The sequence below is a fragment of the Engystomops pustulosus genome, chromosome 6 (genome assembly GCF_040894005.1).
Source record: "Engystomops pustulosus chromosome 6, aEngPut4.maternal, whole genome shotgun sequence".
In the NCBI taxonomy this organism is placed as follows: Eukaryota; Metazoa; Chordata; class Amphibia; order Anura; family Leptodactylidae; genus Engystomops; species Engystomops pustulosus.
Window position 1 is genome coordinate 55353333 of NC_092416.1, and position 21726 is coordinate 55375058.

At 40.5% G+C, this 21726-nt stretch overlaps 1 protein-coding gene across 1 annotated transcript in view; it reads left to right on the forward strand.

Annotated features, from left to right (window-relative positions):
* The first annotated feature begins 426 nt into the window (after nucleotides 1-426).
* LOC140065921 (uncharacterized) overlaps nucleotides 427-21726 on the forward strand; it is a 29602-nt gene continuing 8302 nt past the window's right edge. The window contains exons 1-4 of the mRNA XM_072113480.1: nucleotides 427-5676; nucleotides 6538-9939; nucleotides 10801-19546; nucleotides 20831-20952. Coding sequence (XP_071969581.1) covers nucleotides 427-5676; nucleotides 6538-9939; nucleotides 10801-19546; nucleotides 20831-20952 — 17520 coding nt within the window. The remainder of the gene's footprint in view (nucleotides 5677-6537; nucleotides 9940-10800; nucleotides 19547-20830; nucleotides 20953-21726) is intronic.

The window sequence follows — 21726 nt, forward strand, 5'->3', positions numbered from 1 at the left end:
GAGGAAACTAGCACACTATCTACAGAATTTTCAACTCACTTGTCGACTGTGTCATCCACCGTTTTACCAGTATCATCAACTTCTGAAGGTTCATCATCAATCACACAAAGTAGTCATCCATCAGCTACAACTTCTGAACTACCATCTACAACAATTCTACAAACTGTGAGGTCTGAGCCTTCATTGTCTCCGGAGGTAAATGAGACCCTGACATCATCTCCACCAACCAAGGTGACTTCAGAAACTGCAACAAGTCTAACAACTGAAATGTCCAGCAACCCAAAATTTTCCACATTTTCAATTACCCCTACATCATTTGAAGAAACAAGTGCTCCTTTCCAAACAGAATCAATATCATTTTCCTCAAGCACCTCAGTTTCAGCTGGTCCAACTCCAGAAAATATCTCTACAACAGTAACATCTCTTATGCCAAAAACATCTACACAGTTATCTGCTGCATCAACAGAGGCTAAAACATCTCATGCGTCTATTACCACTCAAACCATTAGCCCTACAAGTACAGAAGAATTATCATCCTCTGCATCAACAGAACCAAACACCGTTTTCACTACTGAGCACTCCACTGAAGCAGTTACTTCAACCAAAGCAGAGGAAACTAGCACACTATCTACAGAATTTTCAACTCACTTGTCGACTGTGTCATCCACCATTTTACCAGTATCATCAACTTCTGAAGGTTCATCATCAATCACACAAAGTAGTCATCCATCAGCTACAACTTCTGAACTACCATCTACAACAATTCTACAAACTGTGAGGTCTGAGCCTTCATTCTCTCCGGAGGTAAATGAGACCCTGACGTCATCTCCACTAACCGGGATGACATCAGAAACTGCAACAAGTCTAACAACTGAAATGTCCACCGCCCCAATATTTTCCACATTTTCAATTACCCCTACATCATTTGAAGAAACAAGTGCTCCTTTCCAAACAGAATCAATATCATTTTCCTCAAGCACTTCAATCTCAGCTGGTCCAACTCCAGAAAATATCTCTACCACAGTAACATCTCTTATGCCAAAAACATCTACACAGTTACCTGCTGCATCAACAGAGGCTAAAACATCTCATGCGTCTATTACCACTCAAACCATTAGCCCTACAAGTACAGAAGAATTATCATCCTCTGCATCAACAGAACCAAACACCGTTTTCACTACTGAGCACTCCACTGAAGCAGTTACTTCAACCAAAGCAGAGGAAACTAGCACACTATCTACAGAATTTTCAACTCACTTGTCGACTGTGTCATCCACCATTTTAGCAGTATCATCAACTTCTGAAGGTTCATCATCAATCACACAAAGTAGTCATCCATCAGCTACAACTTCTGAACTACCATCTGCAACAATTCTACAAACTGTGAGGTCTGAGCCTTCAATCTCTCCGGAGGTAAATGAGACCCTGACATCATCTCAACCAACCGGGATGACTTCAGAAATTGCAACAAGTCTAACAACTGAAATGTCCAGCACCCCAATATTTTCCACATTTTCAATTACCGCTACATCATTTGAAGAAACAAGTGCTCCTTTCCAAACAGAATCAATATCATTTTCCTCAAGCACCTCAGTCTCAGCTGGTCCAACTCCAGAAAACATCTCTACAACAGTAACATCTCTTGTACCAAAAACATCTACACAGTTATCTGCTTCATCAACAGAGGCTAAAACATCTCATGCGTCTATTACCACTCAAACCATTAGCCCTACAAGTACAGAAGAATTATTATCCTCTTCACCAACAGAACCAAACACCGTTTTCACTACTGAGCACTCCACTGAAGCAGTTACTTCAACCAAAGCAGAGGAAACTAGCACACTATCTACAAAATTTTCAACTCACTTGTCGACTGTGTCATCCACCGTTTTACCAGTATCATCAACTTCTGAAGGTTCATCATCAATCACACAAAGTAGTCATCCATCAGCTACAACTTCTGAACTACCATCTACAACAATTCTACAAACTGTGAGGTCTGAGCCTTCATTCTCTCCGGAGGTAAATGAGACCCTGACATCATCTCCACCAACCAAGATGACTTCAGAAACTGCAACAAGTCTAACAACTGAAATGTCCAGCGCCCCAACATTTTCTACATTTTCAATTACCCCTACATCATTTGAAGAAACAAGTGTTCCTTTGGAAACAGAATCAATATCATTTTCCTCAAGCACCTCAGTCTCAGCTGGTCCAACTCCAGAAAATATCTCTACAACAGTAACATCTCTTATGCCAAAAACATCTACACAGTTACCTGCTGCATCAACAGAGGCTAAAACATCTCATGCGTCTATTATCACTCAAACCATTAGCCCTACAAGTACAGAAGAATTATCATCCTCTGCACCAACAGAACCAAACACCCTTTTCACTACTGAGCACTCCACTGAAGCAGTTACTTCAACTAAAGCAGAGGAAACTAGCACACTATCTACAGAATTTTCAACTGACTTGCCGACTGTGTCATCCACCGTTTTACCAGTATCATCAACTTCTGAAGGTTCATCATCAATCACACAAAGTAGTCATCCATCAGCTACAACTTCTGAACTACCATCTACAACAATTCTACAAACTGTGAGGTCTGAGCCTTCATTCTCTCCGGAGGTAAATGAGACCCTGACGTCATCTCCACCAACCTGGATGACATCAGAAACTGCAACAAGTCTAACAACTGAAATGTCCACCGCCCCAATATTTTCCACATTTTCAATTACCCCTACATCATTTGAAGAAACAAGTGCGCCTTTCCAAACAGAATCAATATCATTTTCCTCAAGCACTTCAATCTCAGCTGGCCCAACTCCAGAAAATATCTCTACAACAGTAACATCTCTTGTACCAAAAACATCTACACAGTTACCTGCTGCATCAACAGAGGCTAAAAAATCTCATGCGTCTATTACCACTCAAACCATTAGCCCTACAAGTACAGAAGAATTATCATCCTCTGCATCAACAGAACCAAACACCGTTTTCACTACTGAGCACTCCACTGAAGCAGTTACTTCAACCAAAGCAGAGGAAACTAGCACACTATCTACAGAATTTTCAACTTACTTGTCGACTGTGTCATCCACCATTTTACCAGTATCATCAACTTCTGAAGGTTCATCATCAATCACACAAAGTAGTCATCCATCAGCTACAACTTCTGAACTACCATCTACAACAATTCTACAAACTGTGAGGTCTGAGCCTTCATTCTCTCCGGAGGTAAATGAGACCCTGACGTCATCTCCACCAACCAAGATGACCTCAGAAACTGCAACAAGTCTAACAACTGAAATGTCCAGCGCCCCAATATTTTCTACATTTTCAATTACCCCTACATCATTTGAAGAAACAAGTGCTCCTTTGGAAACAGAATCAATATCATTTTCCTCAAGCACTTCAGTCTCAGCTGGTCCAACTCCAGAAAATATCTCTACAACAGTAACATCTCTTATGTCAAAAACCTCTACACAGTTATCTGCTTCATCAACAGAGGCTAAAACATCTCATGCGTCTATTACCACTCAAACCATTAGCCCTACAAGTACAGAAGAATTATTATCCTCTTCACCAACAGAACCAAACACCGTTTTCACTACTGAGCACTCCACTGAAGCAGTTACTTCAACCAAAGCAGAGGAAACTAGCACACTATCTACAGAATTTTCAACTCACTTGTCGACTGTGTCATCCACCGTTTTACCAGTATCATCAACTTCTGAAGGTTCATCATCAATCACACAAAGTAGTCATCCATCAGCTACAACTTCTGAACTACCATCTACAACAATTCTACAAACTGTGAGGTCTGAGCCTTCATTGTCTCCGGAGGTAAATGAGACCCTGACATCATCTCCACCAACCAAGATGACTTCAGAAACTGCAACAAGTCTAACAACTGAAATGTCCAGCGCCCCAACATTTTCTACATTTTCAATTACCCCTACATCATTTGAAGAAACAAGTGCTCCTTTGGAAACAGAATCAATATCATTTTCCTCAAGCACCTCAGTTTCAGCTGGTCCAACTCCAGAAAATATCTCTACAACAGTAACATCTCTTATGCCAAAAACATCTACACAGTTACCTGCTGCATCAACAGAGGCTAAAACATCTCATGCGTCTATTACCACTCAAACCATTAGCCCTACAAGTACAGAAGAATTATCATCCTCTGCATCAACAGAACCAAACACCGTTTTCACTACTGAGCACTCCACTGAAGCAGTTACTTCAACCAAAGCAGAGGAAACTAGCACACTATCTACAGAATTTTCAACTTACTTGTCGACTGTGTCATCCACCATTTTACCAGTATCATCAACTTCTGAAGGTTCATCATCAATCACACAAAGTAGTCATCCATCAGCTACAACTTCTGAACTACCATCTACAACAATTCTACAAACTGTGAGGTCTGAGCCTTCATTGTCTCCGGAGGTAAATGAGACCCTGACGTCATCTCCACCAACCAAGATGACCTCAGAAACTGCAACAAGTCTAACAACTGAAATGTCCAGCGCCCCAATATTTTCTACATTTTCAATTACCCCTACATCATTTGAAGAAACAAGTACGCCTTTCCAAACAGAATCAGTATCATTTTCCTCAAGCACTTCAATCTCAGCTGGTCCAACTCCAGAAAATATCTCTTCCACAGTAACATCTCATATGCCAAAAACCTCTACACAGTTACCTGCTGCATCAACAGAGGCTAAAACATCTCATGCGTCTATTACCACTCAAACCATTAGCCCTACAAGTACAGAAGAATTATCATCCTCTGCACCAACACAACCAAACACCGTTTTCACTACTGAGCACTCCACTGAAGCAGTTACTTCAACCAAAGCAGAGGAAACTAGCACACTATCTACAGAATTTTCAACTGACTTGTCGACTGTGTCATTCACCATTTTACCAGTATCATCAACTTCTGAAGTTTCATCATCAATCACACAAAGTAGTCATCCATCAGCTACAACTTCTGAACTACCATCTACAACAATTCTACAAACTGTGAGGTCTGAACCTTCATTCTCTCCGGAGGTAAATGAAACCCTGACATCATCTCCACCAACCAAGATGACTTCAGAAACTGCAACAAGTCTAACAACTGAAATGTCCAGCTCCCCAATATTTTCTACATTTTCAATTACCCCTACATCATTTGAAGAAACAAGTGCTCCTTTGGAAACAGAATCAATATCATTTTCCTCAAGCACCTCAGTCTCAGCTGGTCCAACTCCAGAAAATATCTCTACAACAGTAACATCTCTTATGCCAAAAACATCTACACAGTTACCTGCTGCATCAACAGAGGCTAAAACATCTCATGAATCTATTACCACTAAAACCATTAGCCCTACAAGTACAGAAGAATTATCATCCTCTGCATCAACAGAACCAAACACCGTTTTCACTACTGAGCACTCCACTGAAGCAGTTACTTCAACCAAAGCAGAGGAAACTAGCACACTATCTACAGAATTTTCAACTTACTTGTCGACTGTGTCATCCACCGTTTTACCAGTATCATCAACTTCTGAAGGTTCATCATCAATCACACAAAGTAGTCATCCATCAGCTACAACTTCTGAACTACCATCTACAACAATTCTACAAACTGTGAGGTCTGAGCCTTCATTCTCTCCGGAGGTAAATGAGACCCTGACATCATCTCAACCAACCGGGATGACTTCAGAAACTGCAACAAGTCTAACAACTGAAATGTCCAGCACCCCAATATTTTCCACATTTTCAATTACCCCTACATCATTTGAAGAAACAAGTGCTCCTTTCCAAACAGAATCAATATCATTTTCCTCAAGCACCTCAGTCTCAGCTGGTCCAACTCCCGAAAATATCTCTACAACAGTAACATCTCTTGTACCAAAAACATCTACACAGTTATCTGCTGCATCAACAGAGGCTAAAACATCTTATGCGTCTATTACCACTCAAACCATTAGCCCTACAAGTACAGAAGAATTATCATCCTCTGCATCAACAGAACCAAACACCATTTTCACTACTGAGCACTCCACTGAAGCAGTTACTTCAACCAAAGCAGAGGAAACTAGCACACTATCTACAGAATTTTCAACTGACTTGTCGACTGTGTCATCCACCGTTTTACCAGTATCATCAACTTCTGACGGTTCATCATTAATCACACAAAGTAGTCATCCATCAGCTGCAACTTCTGAACTACCATCTACAACAATTCTACAAACTGTGAGGTCTGAGCCTTCATTCTCTCCGGAGGTAAATGAGACCCTGACATCATCTCAACCAACCGGGATGACTTCAGAAACTGCAACAAGTCTAACAACTGAAATGTCCAGCACCCCAATATTTTCCACATTTTCAATTACCCCTACATCATTTGAAGAAACAAGTGCTCCTTTCCAAACAGAATCAATATCATTTTCCTCAAGCACCTCAGTCTCAGCTGGTCCAACTCCCGAAAATATCTCTACAACAGTAACATCTCTTGTACCAAAAACATCTACACAGTTATCTGCTGCATCAACAGAGGCTAAAACATCTTATGCGTCTATTACCACTCAAACCATTAGCCCTACAAGTACAGAAGAATTATCATCCTCTGCATCAACAGAACCAAACACCATTTTCACTACTGAGCACTCCACTGAAGCAGTTACTTCAACCAAAGCAGAGGAAACTCGCACACTATCTACAGAATTTTCAACTTGCTTGTCGACTGTGTCATCCACCATTTTACCAGTATCATCAACTTCTGAAGGTTCATCATCAATCACACAAAGTAGTCATCCATCAGCTACAACTTCTGAACTACCATCTACAACAATTCTACAAACTGTGAGGTCTGAGCCTTCATTCTCTCCGGAGGTAAATGAGACCCTGACATCATATCCACCAACCGGGATGACTTCAGAAACTGCAACAAGTCTAACAACTGAAATGTCCAGCGCCCCAATATTTTCTACATTTTCAATTACCCCTACATCATTTGAAGAAACAAGTGCTCCTTTGGAAACAGAATCAATATCATTTTCCTCAAGCACCTCAGTCTCAGCTGGTCCAACTCCAGAAAATATCTCTACAACAGTAACATCTCTTATGCCAAAAACATCTACACAGTTACCTGCTGCATCAACAGAGGCTAAAACATCTCATGCGTCTATTACCACTCAAACCATTAGCCCTACAAGTACAGAAGAATTATCATCCTCTGCATCAACAGAACCAAACACTGTTTTCACTACTGAGCACTCCACTGAAGCAGTTACTTCAACCAAAGCAGAGGAAACTAGCACACTATCTACAGAATTTTCAACTGACTTGCCGACTGTGTCATCCACCGTTTTAACAGTATCATCAACTTCTGAAGGTTCATCATCTATCACACAAAGTAGTCATCCATCAGCTACAACTTCTGAACTACCATCTACAACAATTCTACAAACTGTGAGGTCTGAGCCTTCATTCTCTCCGGAGGTAAATGAGACCCTGACCTCATCTCCACCAACCGGGATGACATCAGAAACTGCAACAAGTCTAACAACTGAAATGTCCACCGCCCCAATATTTTCCACATTTTCAATTACCCCTACATCATTTGAAGAAACAAGTGCTCCTTTCCAAACAGAATCAATATCATTTTCCTCAAGCACTTCAATCTCAGCTGGCCCAACTCCAGAAAATATCTCTACAACAGTAACATCTCTTGTACCAAAAACATCTACACAGTTACCTGCTGCATCAACAGAGGCTAAAAAATCTCATGCGTCTATTACCACTCAAACCATTAGCCCTACAAGTACAGAAGAATTATCATCCTCTGCATCAACAGAACCAAACACCGTTTTCACTACTGAGCACTCCACTGAAGCAGTTACTTCAACCAAAGCAGAGGAAACTAGCACACTATCTACAGAATTTTCAACTGACTTGCCGACTGTGTCATCCACCGTTTTACCAGTATCATCAACTTCTGAAGGTTCATCATTAATCACACAAAGTAGTCATCCATCAGCTACAACTTCTGAACTACCATCTACAACAATTCTACAAACTGTGAGGTCTGAGCCTTCATTCTCTCCGGAGGTAAATGAGACCCTGACATCATCTCAACCAACCGGGATGACTTCAGAAACTGCAACAAGTCTAACAACTGAAATGTCCAGCACCCCAATATTTTCCACATTTTCAATTACCCCTACATCATTTGAAGAAACAAGTGCGCCTTTCCAAACAGAATCAATATCATTTTCCTCAAGCACCTCAGTCTCAGCTGGTCCAACTCCCGAAAATATCTCTACAACAGTAACATCTCTTGTACCAAAAACATCTACACAGTTATCTGCTGCATCAACAGAGGCTAAAACATCTTATGCGTCTATTACCACTCAAACCATTAGCCCTACAAGTACAGAAGAATTATCATCCTCTGCATCAACAGAACCAAACACCATTTTCACTACTGAGCACTCCACTGAAGCAGTTACTTCAACCAAAGCAGAGGAAACTAGCACACTATCTACAGAATTTTCAACTGACTTGCCGACTGTGTCATCCACCGTTTTACCAGTATCATCAACTTCTGAAGGTTCATCATTAATCACACAAAGTAGTCATCCATCAGCTACAACTTCTGAACTACCATCTACAACAATTCTACAAACTGTGAGGTCTGAGCCTTCATTCTCTCCGGAGGTAAATGAGACCCTGACATCATCTCAACCAACCGGGATGACTTCAGAAACTGCAACAAGTCTAACAACTGAAATGTCCAGCACCCCAATATTTTCCACATTTTCAATTACCCCTACATCATTTGAAGAAACAAGTGCTCCTTTCCAAACAGAATCAATATCATTTTCCTCAAGCACCTCAGTCTCAGCTGGTTCAACTCCCGAAAATATCTCTACAACAGTAACATCTCTTGTACCAAAAACATCTACACAGTTATCTGCTGCATCAACAGAGGCTAAAACATCTTATGCGTCTATTACCACTCAAACCATTAGCCCTACAAGTACAGAAGAATTATCATCCTCTGCATCAACAGAACCAAACACCATTTTCACTACTGAGCACTCCACTGAAGCAGTTACTTCAACCAAAGCAGAGGAAACTCGCACACTATCTACAGAATTTTCAACTTACTTGTCGACTGTGTCATCCACCATTTTACCAGTATCATCAACTTCTGAAGGTTCATCATCAATCACACAAAGTAGTCATCCATCAGCTACAACTTCTGAACTACCATCTACAACAATTCTACAAACTGTGAGGTCTGAGCCTTCATTCTCTCCGGAGGTAAATGAGACCCTGACCTCATCTCCACCAACCGGGATGACATCAGAAACTGCAACAAGTCTAACAACTGAAATGTCCACCGCCCCAATATTTTCCACATTTTCAATTACCCCTACATCATTTGAAGAAACAAGTGCGCCTTTCCAAACAGAATCAATATCATTTTCCTCAAGCACTTCAATCTCAGCTGGCCCAACTCCAGAAAATATCTCTACAACAGTAACATCTCTTGTACCAAAAACATCTACACAGTTACCTGCTGCATCAACAGAGGCTAAAAAATCTCATGCGTCTATTACCACTCAAACCATTAGCCCTACAAGTACAGAAGAATTATCATCCTCTGCATCAACAGAACCAAACACCGTTTTCACTACTGAGCACTCCACTGAAGCAGTTACTTCAACCAAAGCAGAGGAAACTAGCACACTATCTACAGAATTTTCAACTGACTTGCCGACTGTGTCATCCACCGTTTTACCAGTATCATCAACTTCTGAAGGTTCATCATTAATCACACAAAGTAGTCATCCATCAGCTACAACTTCTGAACTACCATCTACAACAATTCTACAAACTGTGAGGTCTGAGCCTTCATTCTCTCCGGAGGTAAATGAGACCCTGACATCATCTCAACCAACCGGGATGACTTCAGAAACTGCAACAAGTCTAACAACTGAAATGTCCAGCACCCCAATATTTTCCACATTTTCAATTACCCCTACATCATTTGAAGAAACAAGTGCTCCTTTCCAAACAGAATCAATATCATTTTCCTCAAGCACCTCAGTCTCAGCTGGTCCAACTCCCGAAAATATCTCTACAACAGTAACATCTCTTGTACCAAAAACATCTACACAGTTATCTGCTGCATCAACAGAGGCTAAAACATCTTATGCGTCTATTACCACTCAAACCATTAGCCCTACAAGTACAGAAGAATTATCATCCTCTGCATCAACAGAACCAAACACCATTTTCACTACTGAGCACTCCACTGAAGCAGTTACTTCAACCAAAGCAGAGGAAACTAGCACACTATCTACAGAATTTTCAACTGACTTGTCGACTGTGTCATCCACCGTTTTACCAGTATCATCAACTTCTGAAGGTTCATCATTAATCACACAAAGTAGTCATCCATCAGCTACAACTTCTGAACTACCATCTACAACAATTCTACAAACTGTGAGGTCTGAGCCTTCATTCTCTCCGGAGGTAAATGAGACCCTGACATCATCTCAACCAACCGGGATGACTTCAGAAACTGCAACAAGTCTAACAACTGAAATGTCCAGCACCCCAATATTTTCCACATTTTCAATTACCCCTACATCATTTGAAGAAACAAGTGCTCCTTTCCAAACAGAATCAATATCATTTTCCTCAAGCACCTCAGTCTCAGCTGGTTCAACTCCCGAAAATATCTCTACAACAGTAACATCTCTTGTACCAAAAACATCTACACAGTTATCTGCTGCATCAACAGAGGCTAAAACATCTTATGCGTCTATTACCACTCAAACCATTAGCCCTACAAGTACAGAAGAATTATCATCCTCTGCATCAACAGAACCAAAGACCATTTTCACTACTGAGCACTCCACTGAAGCAGTTACTTCAACCAAAGCAGAGGAAACTCGCACACTATCTACAGAATTTTCAACTTACTTGTCGACTGTGTCATCCACCATTTTACCAGTATCATCAACTTCTGAAGGTTCATCATCAATCACACAAAGTAGTCATCCATCAGCTACAACTTCTGAACTACCATCTACAACAATTCTACAAACTGTGAGGTCTGAACCTTCATTCTCTCCGGAGGTAAATGAGACCCTGACATCATCTCCACCAACCGGGATGACTTCAGAAACTGCAACAAGTCTAACAACTGAAATGTCCAGCGCCCCAATATTTTCTACATTTTCAATTACCCCTACATCATTTGAAGAAACAAGTGCTCCTTTGGAAACAGAATCAATATCATTTTCCTCAAGCACCTCAGTCTCAGCTGGTCCAACTCCAGAAAATATCTCTACAACAGTAACATCTCTTATGCCAAAAACATCTACACAGTTACCTGCTGCATCAACAGAGGCTAAAACATCTCATGCGTCTATTACCACTCAAACCATTAGCCCTACAAGTACAGAAGAATTATCATCCTCTGCACTAACAGAACCAAACACCCTTTTCACTACTGAGCACTCCACTGAAGCAGTTACTTCAACCAAAGCAGAGGAAACTAGCACACTATCTACAGAATTTTCAACTGACTTGCCGACTGTGTCATCCACCGTTTTAACAGTATCATCAACTTCTGAAGGTTCATCATCAATCACACAAAGTAGTCATCCATCAGCTACAACTTCTGAACTACCATCTACAACAATTCTACAAACTGTGAGGTCTGAGCCTTCATTCTCTCCGGAGGTAAATGAGACCCTGACCTCATCTCCACCAACCGGGATGACTTCAGAAACTGCAACAAGTCTAACAACTGAAATGTCCAGCGCCCCAATATTTTCTACATTTTCAATTACCCCTACATCATTTGAAGAAACAAGTACGCCTTTCCAAACAGAATCAGTATCATTTTCCTCAAGCACTTCAATCTCAGCTGGTCCAGCTCCAGAAAATATCTCTACCACAGTAACATCTCATATGCCAAAAACCTCTACACAGTTATCTGCTGCATCAACAGAGGCTAAAACATCTCATGCGTCTATTACCACTCAAACCATTAGCCCTACAAGTACAGAAGAATTATCATCCTCTGCATCAACAGAACCAAATACCGTTTTCACTACTGAGCACTCCACTGAAGCAGTTACTTCAACCAAAGCAGAGGAAACTAGCACACTATCTACAGAATTTTCAACTCACTTGTCGACTGTGTCATCCACCATTTTACCAGTATCATCAACTTCTGAAGGTTCATCATCAATCACACAAAGAAGTCATCCATCAGCTAAAACTTCTGAACTACCATCTACAACAATTCTACAAACTGTGAGGTCTGAGCCTTCAATCTCTCCAGAGGTAAATGAGACCCTGACATCATCTCAACCAACCGGGATGACTTCAGAAACTGCAACAAGTCTAACAACTGAAATGTCCAGCACCCCAATATTTTCCACATTTTCAATTACCCCTACATCATTTGAAGAAACAAGTGCTCCTTTCCAAACAGAATCAATATCATTTTCCTCAAGCACCTCAGTCTCAGCTGGTCCAACTCCCGAAAATATCTCTACAACAGTAACATCTCTTATGCCAAAAACATCTACACAGTTACCTGCTGCATCAACAGAGGCTAAAACATCTCATGCGTCTATTACCACTCAAACCATTAGCCCTACAAGTACAGAAGAATTATCATCCTCTGCACCAACAGAACCAAACACCGTTTTCACTACTGAGCACTCCGCTGAAGCAGTTACTTCAACCAAAGCAGAGGAAACTAGCACACTATCTACAGAATTTTCAACTTACTTGTCGACTGTGTCATCCACCGTTTTACCAGTATCATCAACTTCTGAAGGTTCATCATCAATCACACAAAGTAGTCATCCATCAGCTACAACTTCTGAACTACCATCTACAACAATTCTACAAACTGTGAGGTCTGAGCCTTCATTCTCTCCGGAGGTAAATGAGACCCTGACGTCATCTCCACCAACCGGGATGACATCAGAAACTGCAACAAGTCTTATAACTGAAATGTCCTCCGCCCCAATATTTTCCAAATTTTCAATTACCCCTACATCATTTGAAGAAACAAGTGCTCCTTTGGAAACAGAATCAATATCATTTTCCTCAAGCACCTCAGTCTCAGCTGGTCCAACTCCAGAAAATATCTCTACAACAGTAACATCTCTTGTACCAAAAACATCTACACAGTTACCTGCTTCATCAACAGAGGCTAAAACATCTTATGCGTCTATTACCACTCAAACCATTAGCCCTACAAGTACAGAAGAATTATTATCCTCTTCACCAACAGAACCAAACACCGTTTTCACTACTGAGCACTCCACTGAAGCAGTTACTTCAACCAAAGCAGAGGAAACTAGCACACTATCTACAGAATTTTCAACTGACTTGTCGACTGTGTCATCCACCATTTTACCAGTATCATCAACTTCTGAAAGTTCATCATCAATCACACAAAGTAGTCATCCATCAGCTACAACTTCTGAACTACCATCTACAACAATTCTACAAACTGTGAGGTCTGAACCTTCATTCTCTCCGGAGGTAAATGAGACCCTGACATCATCTCCACCAACCAAGATGACTTCAGAAACTGCAACAAGTCTAACAACTGAAATGTCCAGCTCCCTAATATTTTCTACATTTTCAATTACCCCTACATCATTTGAAGAAACAAGTGCTCCTTTGGAAACAGAATCAATATCATTTTCCTCAAGCACCTCAGTCTCAGCTGGTCCAACTCCAGAAAATATCTCTACAACAGTAACATCTCTTATGCCAAAAACATCTACACAGTTATCTGCTGCATCAACAGGGGCTAAAACATCTCATGTGTCTATTACCACTCAAACCATTAGCCCTACAAGTACAGAAGAATTATCATCCTCTGCACCAACACAACCAAACACCGTTTTCACTACTGAGCACTCCACTGAAGCAGTTACTTCAACCAAAGCAGAGGAAACTAGCACACTATCTACAGAATTTTCAACTCACTTGTCGACTGTGTCATCCACCATTTTACCAGTATCATCAACTTCTGAAGGTTCATCATCAATCACACAAAGTAGTCATCCATCAGCTACAACTTCTGAACTACCATCTACAACAATTCTACAAACTGTGAGGTCTGAACCTTCATTCTCTCCGGAGGTAAATGAGACCCTGACATCATCTCCACCAACCAAGATGACTTCAGAAACTGCAACAAGTCTAACAACTGAAATGTCCAGCTCCCCAATATTTTCTACATTTTCAATTACCCCTACATCATTTGAAGAAACAAGTGCTCCTTTGGAAACAGAATCAATATCATTTTCCTCAAGCACCTCAGTCTCAGCTGGTCCAACTCCAGAAAATATCTCTACAACAGTAACATCTCTTATGCCAAAAACATCTACACAGTTACCTGCTGCATCAACAGAGGCTAAAACATCTCATGCGTCTATTACCACTCAAACCATTAGCCCTACAAGTACAGAAGAATTATCATCCTCTGCACTAACAGAACCAAACACCCTTTTCACTACTGAGCACTCCACTGAAGCAGTTACTTCAACCAAAGCAGAGGAAACTAGCACACTATCTACAGAATTTTCAACTCACTTGTCGACTGTGTCATCCACCGTTTTACCAGTATCATCAACTTCTGAAGGTTCATCATCAATCACACAAAGTAGTCATCCATCAGCTACAACTTCTGAACTACCATCTACAACAATTCTACAAACTGTGAGGTCTGAGCCTTCAATCTCTCCGGAGGTAAATGAGACCCTGACATCATCTCCACCAACCAAGATGACTTCAGAAACTGCAACAAGTCTAACAACTGAAATGTCCAGCTCCCCAATATTTTCTACATTTTCAATTACCCCTACATCATTTGAAGAAACAAGTGCTCCTTTGGAAACAGAATCAATATCATTTTCCTCAAGCACCTCAGTCTCAGCTGGTCCAACTCCAGAAAATATCTCTACAACAGTAACATCTCTTATGCCAAAAACATCTACACAGTTACCTGCTGCATCAACAGAGGCTAAAACATCTCATGCGTCTATTACCACTCAAACCATTAGCCCTACAAGTACAGAAGAATTATCATCCTCTGCACTAACAGAACCAAACACCCTTTTCACTACTGAGCACTCCACTGAAGCAGTTACTTCAACCAAAGCAGAGGAAACTAGCACACTATCTACAGAATTTTCAACTCACTTGTCGACTGTGTCATCCACCGTTTTACCAGTATCATCAACTTCTGAAGGTTCATCATCAATCACACAAAGTAGTCATCCATCAGCTACAACTTCTGAACTACCATCTACAACAATTCTACAAACTGTGAGGTCTGAGCCTTCAATCTCTCCGGAGGTAAATGAGACCCTGACATCATCTCAACCAACCGGGATGACTTCAGAAACTTCAACAAGTCTAACAACTGAAATGTCCACCGCCCCAATATTTTCCACATTTTCAATTACCCCTACATCATTTGAAGAAACAAGTACGCCTTTCCAAACAGAATCAATATCATTTTCCTCAAGCACTTCAATCTCAGCTGGTCCAACTCCAGAAAATATCTCTACAACAGTAACATCTCTTATGCCAAAAACATCTACACAGTTACCTGCTGCATCAACAGAGGCTAAAACATCTCATGCGTCTATTACCACTCAAACCATTAGCCCTACAAGTACAGAAGAATTATCATCCTCTGCATCAACAGAACCAAACACCGTTTTCACTACTGAGCACTCCACTGAAGCAGTTACTTCAACCAAAGCAGAGGAAACTAGCACAGTATCTACAGAATTTTCAACTTACTTGTCGACTGTGTCATCCACCATTTTACCAGTATCATCAACTTCTGAAGGTTCATCATCAATCACACAAAGTAGTCATCCATCAGCTACAACTTCTGAACTACCATCTACAACAATTCTACAAACTGTGAGGTCTGAGCCTTCATTCTCTCCGGAGGTAAATGAGACCCTGACATCATCTCCACCAACCGGGATGACTTCAGAAACTGCAACAAGTCTAACAACTGAAATGTCCAGCGCCCCAATATTTTCTACATTTTCAATTACCCCTACATCATTTGAAGAAACAAGTGCTCCTTTGGAAACAGAATCAATATCATTTTCCTCAAGCACCTCAGTCTCAGCTGGTCCAACTCCAGAAAATATCTCTACAACAGTAACATCTCTTATGCCAAAAACATCTACACAGTTACCTGCTGCATCAACAGAGGCTAAAACATCTCATGCGTCTATTACCACTCAAACCATTAGCCCTACAAGTACAGAAGAATTATCATCCTCTGCATCAACAGAACCAAACACCGTTTTCACTACTGAGCACTCCACTGAAGCAGTTACTTCAACCAAAGCAGAGGAAACTAGCACACTATCTACAGAATTTTCAACTCACTTGTCGACTGTGTCATCCACCATTTTACCAGTATCATCAACTTCTGAAGGTTCATCATCAATCACACAAAGTAGTCATCCATCAGCTACAACTTCTGAACTACCATCTACAACAATTCTACAAACTGTGAGGTCTGAACCTTCATTCTCTCCGGAGGTAAATGAGACCCTGACGTCATCTCCACCAACCGGGATGACATCAGAAACTGCAACAAGTCTTATAACTGAAATGTCCAGCACCCCAATATTTTCTACATTTTCAATTACCCCTACATCATTTGAAGAAACAAGTGCGCCTTTCCAAACAGAATCAATATCATTTTCCTCAAGCACTTCAATCTCAGCTGGCCCAACTCCAGAAAATATCTCTACAACAGTAACATCTCTTGTACCAAAAACATCTACACAGTTACCTGCTGCATCAACAGAGGCTAAAACATCTAATGCGTCTATTACCACTCAAACCATTAGCCCTACAAGTACAGAAGAATTATCATCCTCTGCATCAACAGAACCAAACACCGTTTTCACTACTGAGCACTCCACTGAAGCAGTTACTTCAACCAAAGCAGAGGAAACTAGCACACTATCTACAGAATTTTCAACTGACTTGTCGACTGTGTCATCCACCGTTTTACCAGTATCATCAACTTCTGAAGGTTCATCATCAATCACACAAAGTAGTCATCCATCAGCTACAACTTCTGAACTCCCATCTACAACAATTCTACAAACTGTGAGGTCTGAGCCTTCAATCTCTCCGGAGGTAAATGAGACCCTGACATCATCTCAACCAACCGGGATGACTTCAGAAACTGCAACAAGTCTAACAACTGAAATGTCCAGCACCCCAATATTTTCCACATTTTCAATTACCCCTACATCATTTGAAGAAACAAGTGCTCCTTTCCAAACAGAATCAATATCATTTTCCTCAAGCACCTCAGTCTCAGCTGGTCCAACTCCCGAAAATATCTCTACAACAGTAACATCTCTTATGCCAAAAACATCTACACAGTTACCTGCTGCATCAACAGAGGCTAAAACATCCTATGCGTCTATTACCACTCAAACCATTAGCCCTACAAGTACAGAAGAATTATCATCCTCTGCATCAACAGAACCAAACACCGTTTTCACTACTGAGCACTCCACTGAAGCAGTTACTTCAACCAAAGCAGAGGAAACTAGCACACTATCTACAGAATTTTCAACTTACTTGTCGACTGTGTCATCCACCGTTTTACCAGTATCATCATCTTCTGAAGGTTCATCATCAATCACACAAAGTAGTCATCCATCAGCTACAACTTCTGAACTACCATCTACAACAATTCTACAAACTGTGAGGTCTGAGCCTTCATTCTCTCCGGAGGTAAATGAGACCCTGACGTCATCTCCACCAACCGGGATGACATCAGAAACTGCAACAAGTCTTATAACTGAAATGTCCACCGCCCCAATATTTTCCACATTTTCAATTACCCCTACATCATTAGAAGAAACAAGTGCTCCTTTGGAAACAGAATCAATATCATTTTCCTCAAGCACCTCAGTCTCAGCTGGTCCAACTCCAGAAAATATCTCTACAACAGTAACATCTCTTATGCCAAAAACATCTACACAGTTATCTGCTGCATCAACAGAGGCTAAAACATCTCATGTGTCTATTACCACTCAAACCATTAGCCCTACAAGTACAGAAGAATTATCATCCTCTGCATCAACAGAACCAAACATCGTTTTCACTACTGAGCACTCCACTGAAGCAGTTACTTCAACCAAAGCAGAGGAAACTAGCACACTATCTACAGAATTTTCAACTCACTTGTCGAATGTGTCATCCACCATTTTACCAGTATCATCATCTTCTGAAGGTTCATCATCAATCACACAAAGTAGTCATCCATCAGCTACAACTTCTGAAATACCATCTACAACAATTCTACAAACTGTGAGGTCTGAGCCTTCATTCTCTCCGGAGGTAAATGAGACCCTGACGTCATCTCCACCAACCAAGATGACTTCAGAAACTGCAACAAGTCTAACAACTGAAATGTCCAGCGCCCCAATATTTTCTACATTTTCAATTACCCCTACATCATTTGAAGAAACAAGTGCTCCTTTGGAAACAGAATCAATATCATCTTCCTCAAGCACCTCAGTCTCAGCTGGTCCAACTCCAGAAAATATCTCTACAACAGTAACATCTCTTATGCCAGAGACATCTACACAATTATCTGTCGCATCAAAAGAGGTTTCAACATCTCATGCGTCTATTACCACTCAAACCATTTACCTTTCAACTACAGAGGCAATGCTGTCTTCAGCATCATCAACACTACCAAACGTTGGCTATACTACTGAGCTGACCACGGAAGCAGTTACTTCAACTAGAACTGAGAAAACTAGCACATTATCTACAGCACTGCCAACTCACTTGCCCACTGTGTCATCCACCTTGTCATCTCCAATGACTAACACTATGCATACAAAACAATTCTCAACTGAGGATAAAATTACTAGTTCAGCATCAACAAAAGCGAGGACTGATAATATCTCAAAGACTTATTTTTCAACACTTGCTCCAGAGTCTGTGGTTACACAGGAATCTTCTGTGACTCATGTTTCTGTTAATACATCTAGCAGTAATATTACATCCTCAACTCAAAAACCAAGTCTTTCCAAGTCCACCTCTCCAGTTTCAGAAAGCTATAGTAATACAACCAAATTTTACACAGAAAATAAGTTGCCTATTACTTCAACCAATGAGCATCTGAACATCTCAGAAAATGTGTCCACTGTGAAGCCACCACTGAATTACACCACAGCGAAAACATCTCCATCACATGGTCTATCTAATACCACAGCTATTGTGACATCCATAGGAAAATCTACCATATCTACCACACCTTCGACATCTTTCAGTCCTCCTCAGGAACCCTGTATAGGCACCGAAAATCAACAGTGCTCATATATTAATGGAATCTGCACTTGTGTTTGCAGTAGATATTATATTGGAAGTAGCTGTGAATATGGAAAAAATGAGACATCTGCGGTGTTAAGTAAGTTTACATGAAACTTTTGTACCTTTTCATAATGAATTGCTCAGTCTAGAAATGGGATATAAGTTGTCATCCATTACAAATACAGAATGGATTTACAGTACCAGCGCACTATACATAGAGCTGTCCTAGCTTTGTATATTTAACATGTTGTAAACATCCAGTGTGCCATTTGTTAACTATTATTGCTTATAGTGAATGTTATAGGAGAAAGCATCCTGGAGTCATGTATTTGTTCTCTCAACTTCCCTTCTTTCTTTTACAAATCTAAACCCAGATTTTCGCAAAAATCCCAAGTCATCAATCTGGCTTTGCACATTGTTGCACTAGCAGTAGTTCTACGTTTACAGCAGATTATTGAAGTGGCAGAAATAGTCTTGTGCAACTTTATAGTATTGAAAAGCCTCAAAAAAAACTCAATGCAACTTTTATGCTAAAAAAGCCCCCAAAACAGTATATTCTCAATGGAAACCAACTTTATTTTGTAGATTTTAGTTGCAATGGTGAGCAACAATTTTCACCATACAAAGCTGTAGACTGTGATAGGTATTGGCCCTTAAGATCTGTGTAGCCAAATCTTGTATGCTGTTAGTAGCAGCAGAAGAAGGAGTGTGAAAATGTATTTAATTTCCAGGATTGTAGCTGGACTTGGAGCAAGGGGTGAGTTTTCACACACCTCACTCTCCCCCTCTGCTGTAATACTTAAACATAAGCCTGCTGCAACACTTCATCCCTCTCCCCCTCTGCTGTAATACTTAAACAGAAACCTGCTACAACACTTCATCAGAGCAGAGGGTAGACTGTTCAACGTTCAGTGAAGGAATCTCACACAGAAGTGTGCCCTAGTTCAACAGGTCCAGCTACAATATTTGAATAAATATGCATTTTTATAGTTTTACCGCTACTAACAGCACACACAAAAGCATTGTTAAACGATTCTTTTAGGGCTTCTATCAAACACTGCCTATAGGCTTGTGTCAACAAAACTGCTGGTATGTTCACATTTGTCATTTTATTTGTTATTTGCCCCAGTTATTTCCAGCAAAACCCAGAAGTGGAAACTCAACAGAGATGAGGTACAATGGAAAGCTTTGCTCCTGTACCGTCTTGGTTTTGGTTTTCATAACAGGTTCAAACACTAATGAAAAGGGTCCTTTGGTACAAATACTACCATAGTGTCTAGTTTCTAGGCCTAAATGTAACTAGTTTTTCAAAGTCGCAATAACACAATTTTAATGTTATTAGGATTTAAGTAAAATGTCAGTATATTACTTTGTTTTACAGATAGTGGAGGCCCAATACGTAACATCTCTGTTGAGATCACTATAAATAAGGCATATACTGAAGGTTTGAAGAATACATCATCCGTAGACTACATTATTCTGTATAAACAAATTATAAATGTGGTAAGTATAAAGAGTTAGTACTGCGTTATTCTAATATGTAAGTAGTCATTGTATATTGTTACATCTGTATCTGCAGAGAGGCACTGTTATCTAATATACTACATGCACATGACAGATCCCAATGGCCACTGCACAGATTTGGAGACCACTTAAGTCCTAAGTAGTCTCGAAAGCTTGCAATTATCATCATCCTGTTTAGTTAGCCAACAAAATGTATCAAAAACTTAGGACTTTTATCTGTATAACTACTGGCTAACAGGGTGCACTATTCTGCCTAATAGTGTGGCAAGTGTTGGCTCATTCGACACATCAGACCACACTTATATGGATACCTGCTGCTGTCACTAGTAGATTTTTTTAATATATTGAGAGTAAGAACATTGCAAACTATCAAAATTAGGCCCCTCTCTCACTCCATTTTGTGACAACAAATTGTGGCTTCTCATTAACTACTCTATAGTTAAATAACATTTTGATGGCAAGTACTTTGTACTGAGCATTGTCTTACACCCAGAAGTAGGACATACCAAGATGTGGTATTTCTGGGGCCCCAAGCATTTCCTGGGTGCCCACTATTGCACAACTCCCTACTGTGCCGTAACTTTAAGCGTTAGTGGTGACTTGAGGATGTCAGTGTGAGGCCAGAAACAATTGCATGGGTTGCTTTATGGGTAAACCTGCCTGTATCTTATGATTATGTTATGGTGATCTAATGGCCTAAAGGAGACTGTACACCCTAAATAGATATTTGTTCTGACTCTCACATGCAGATGT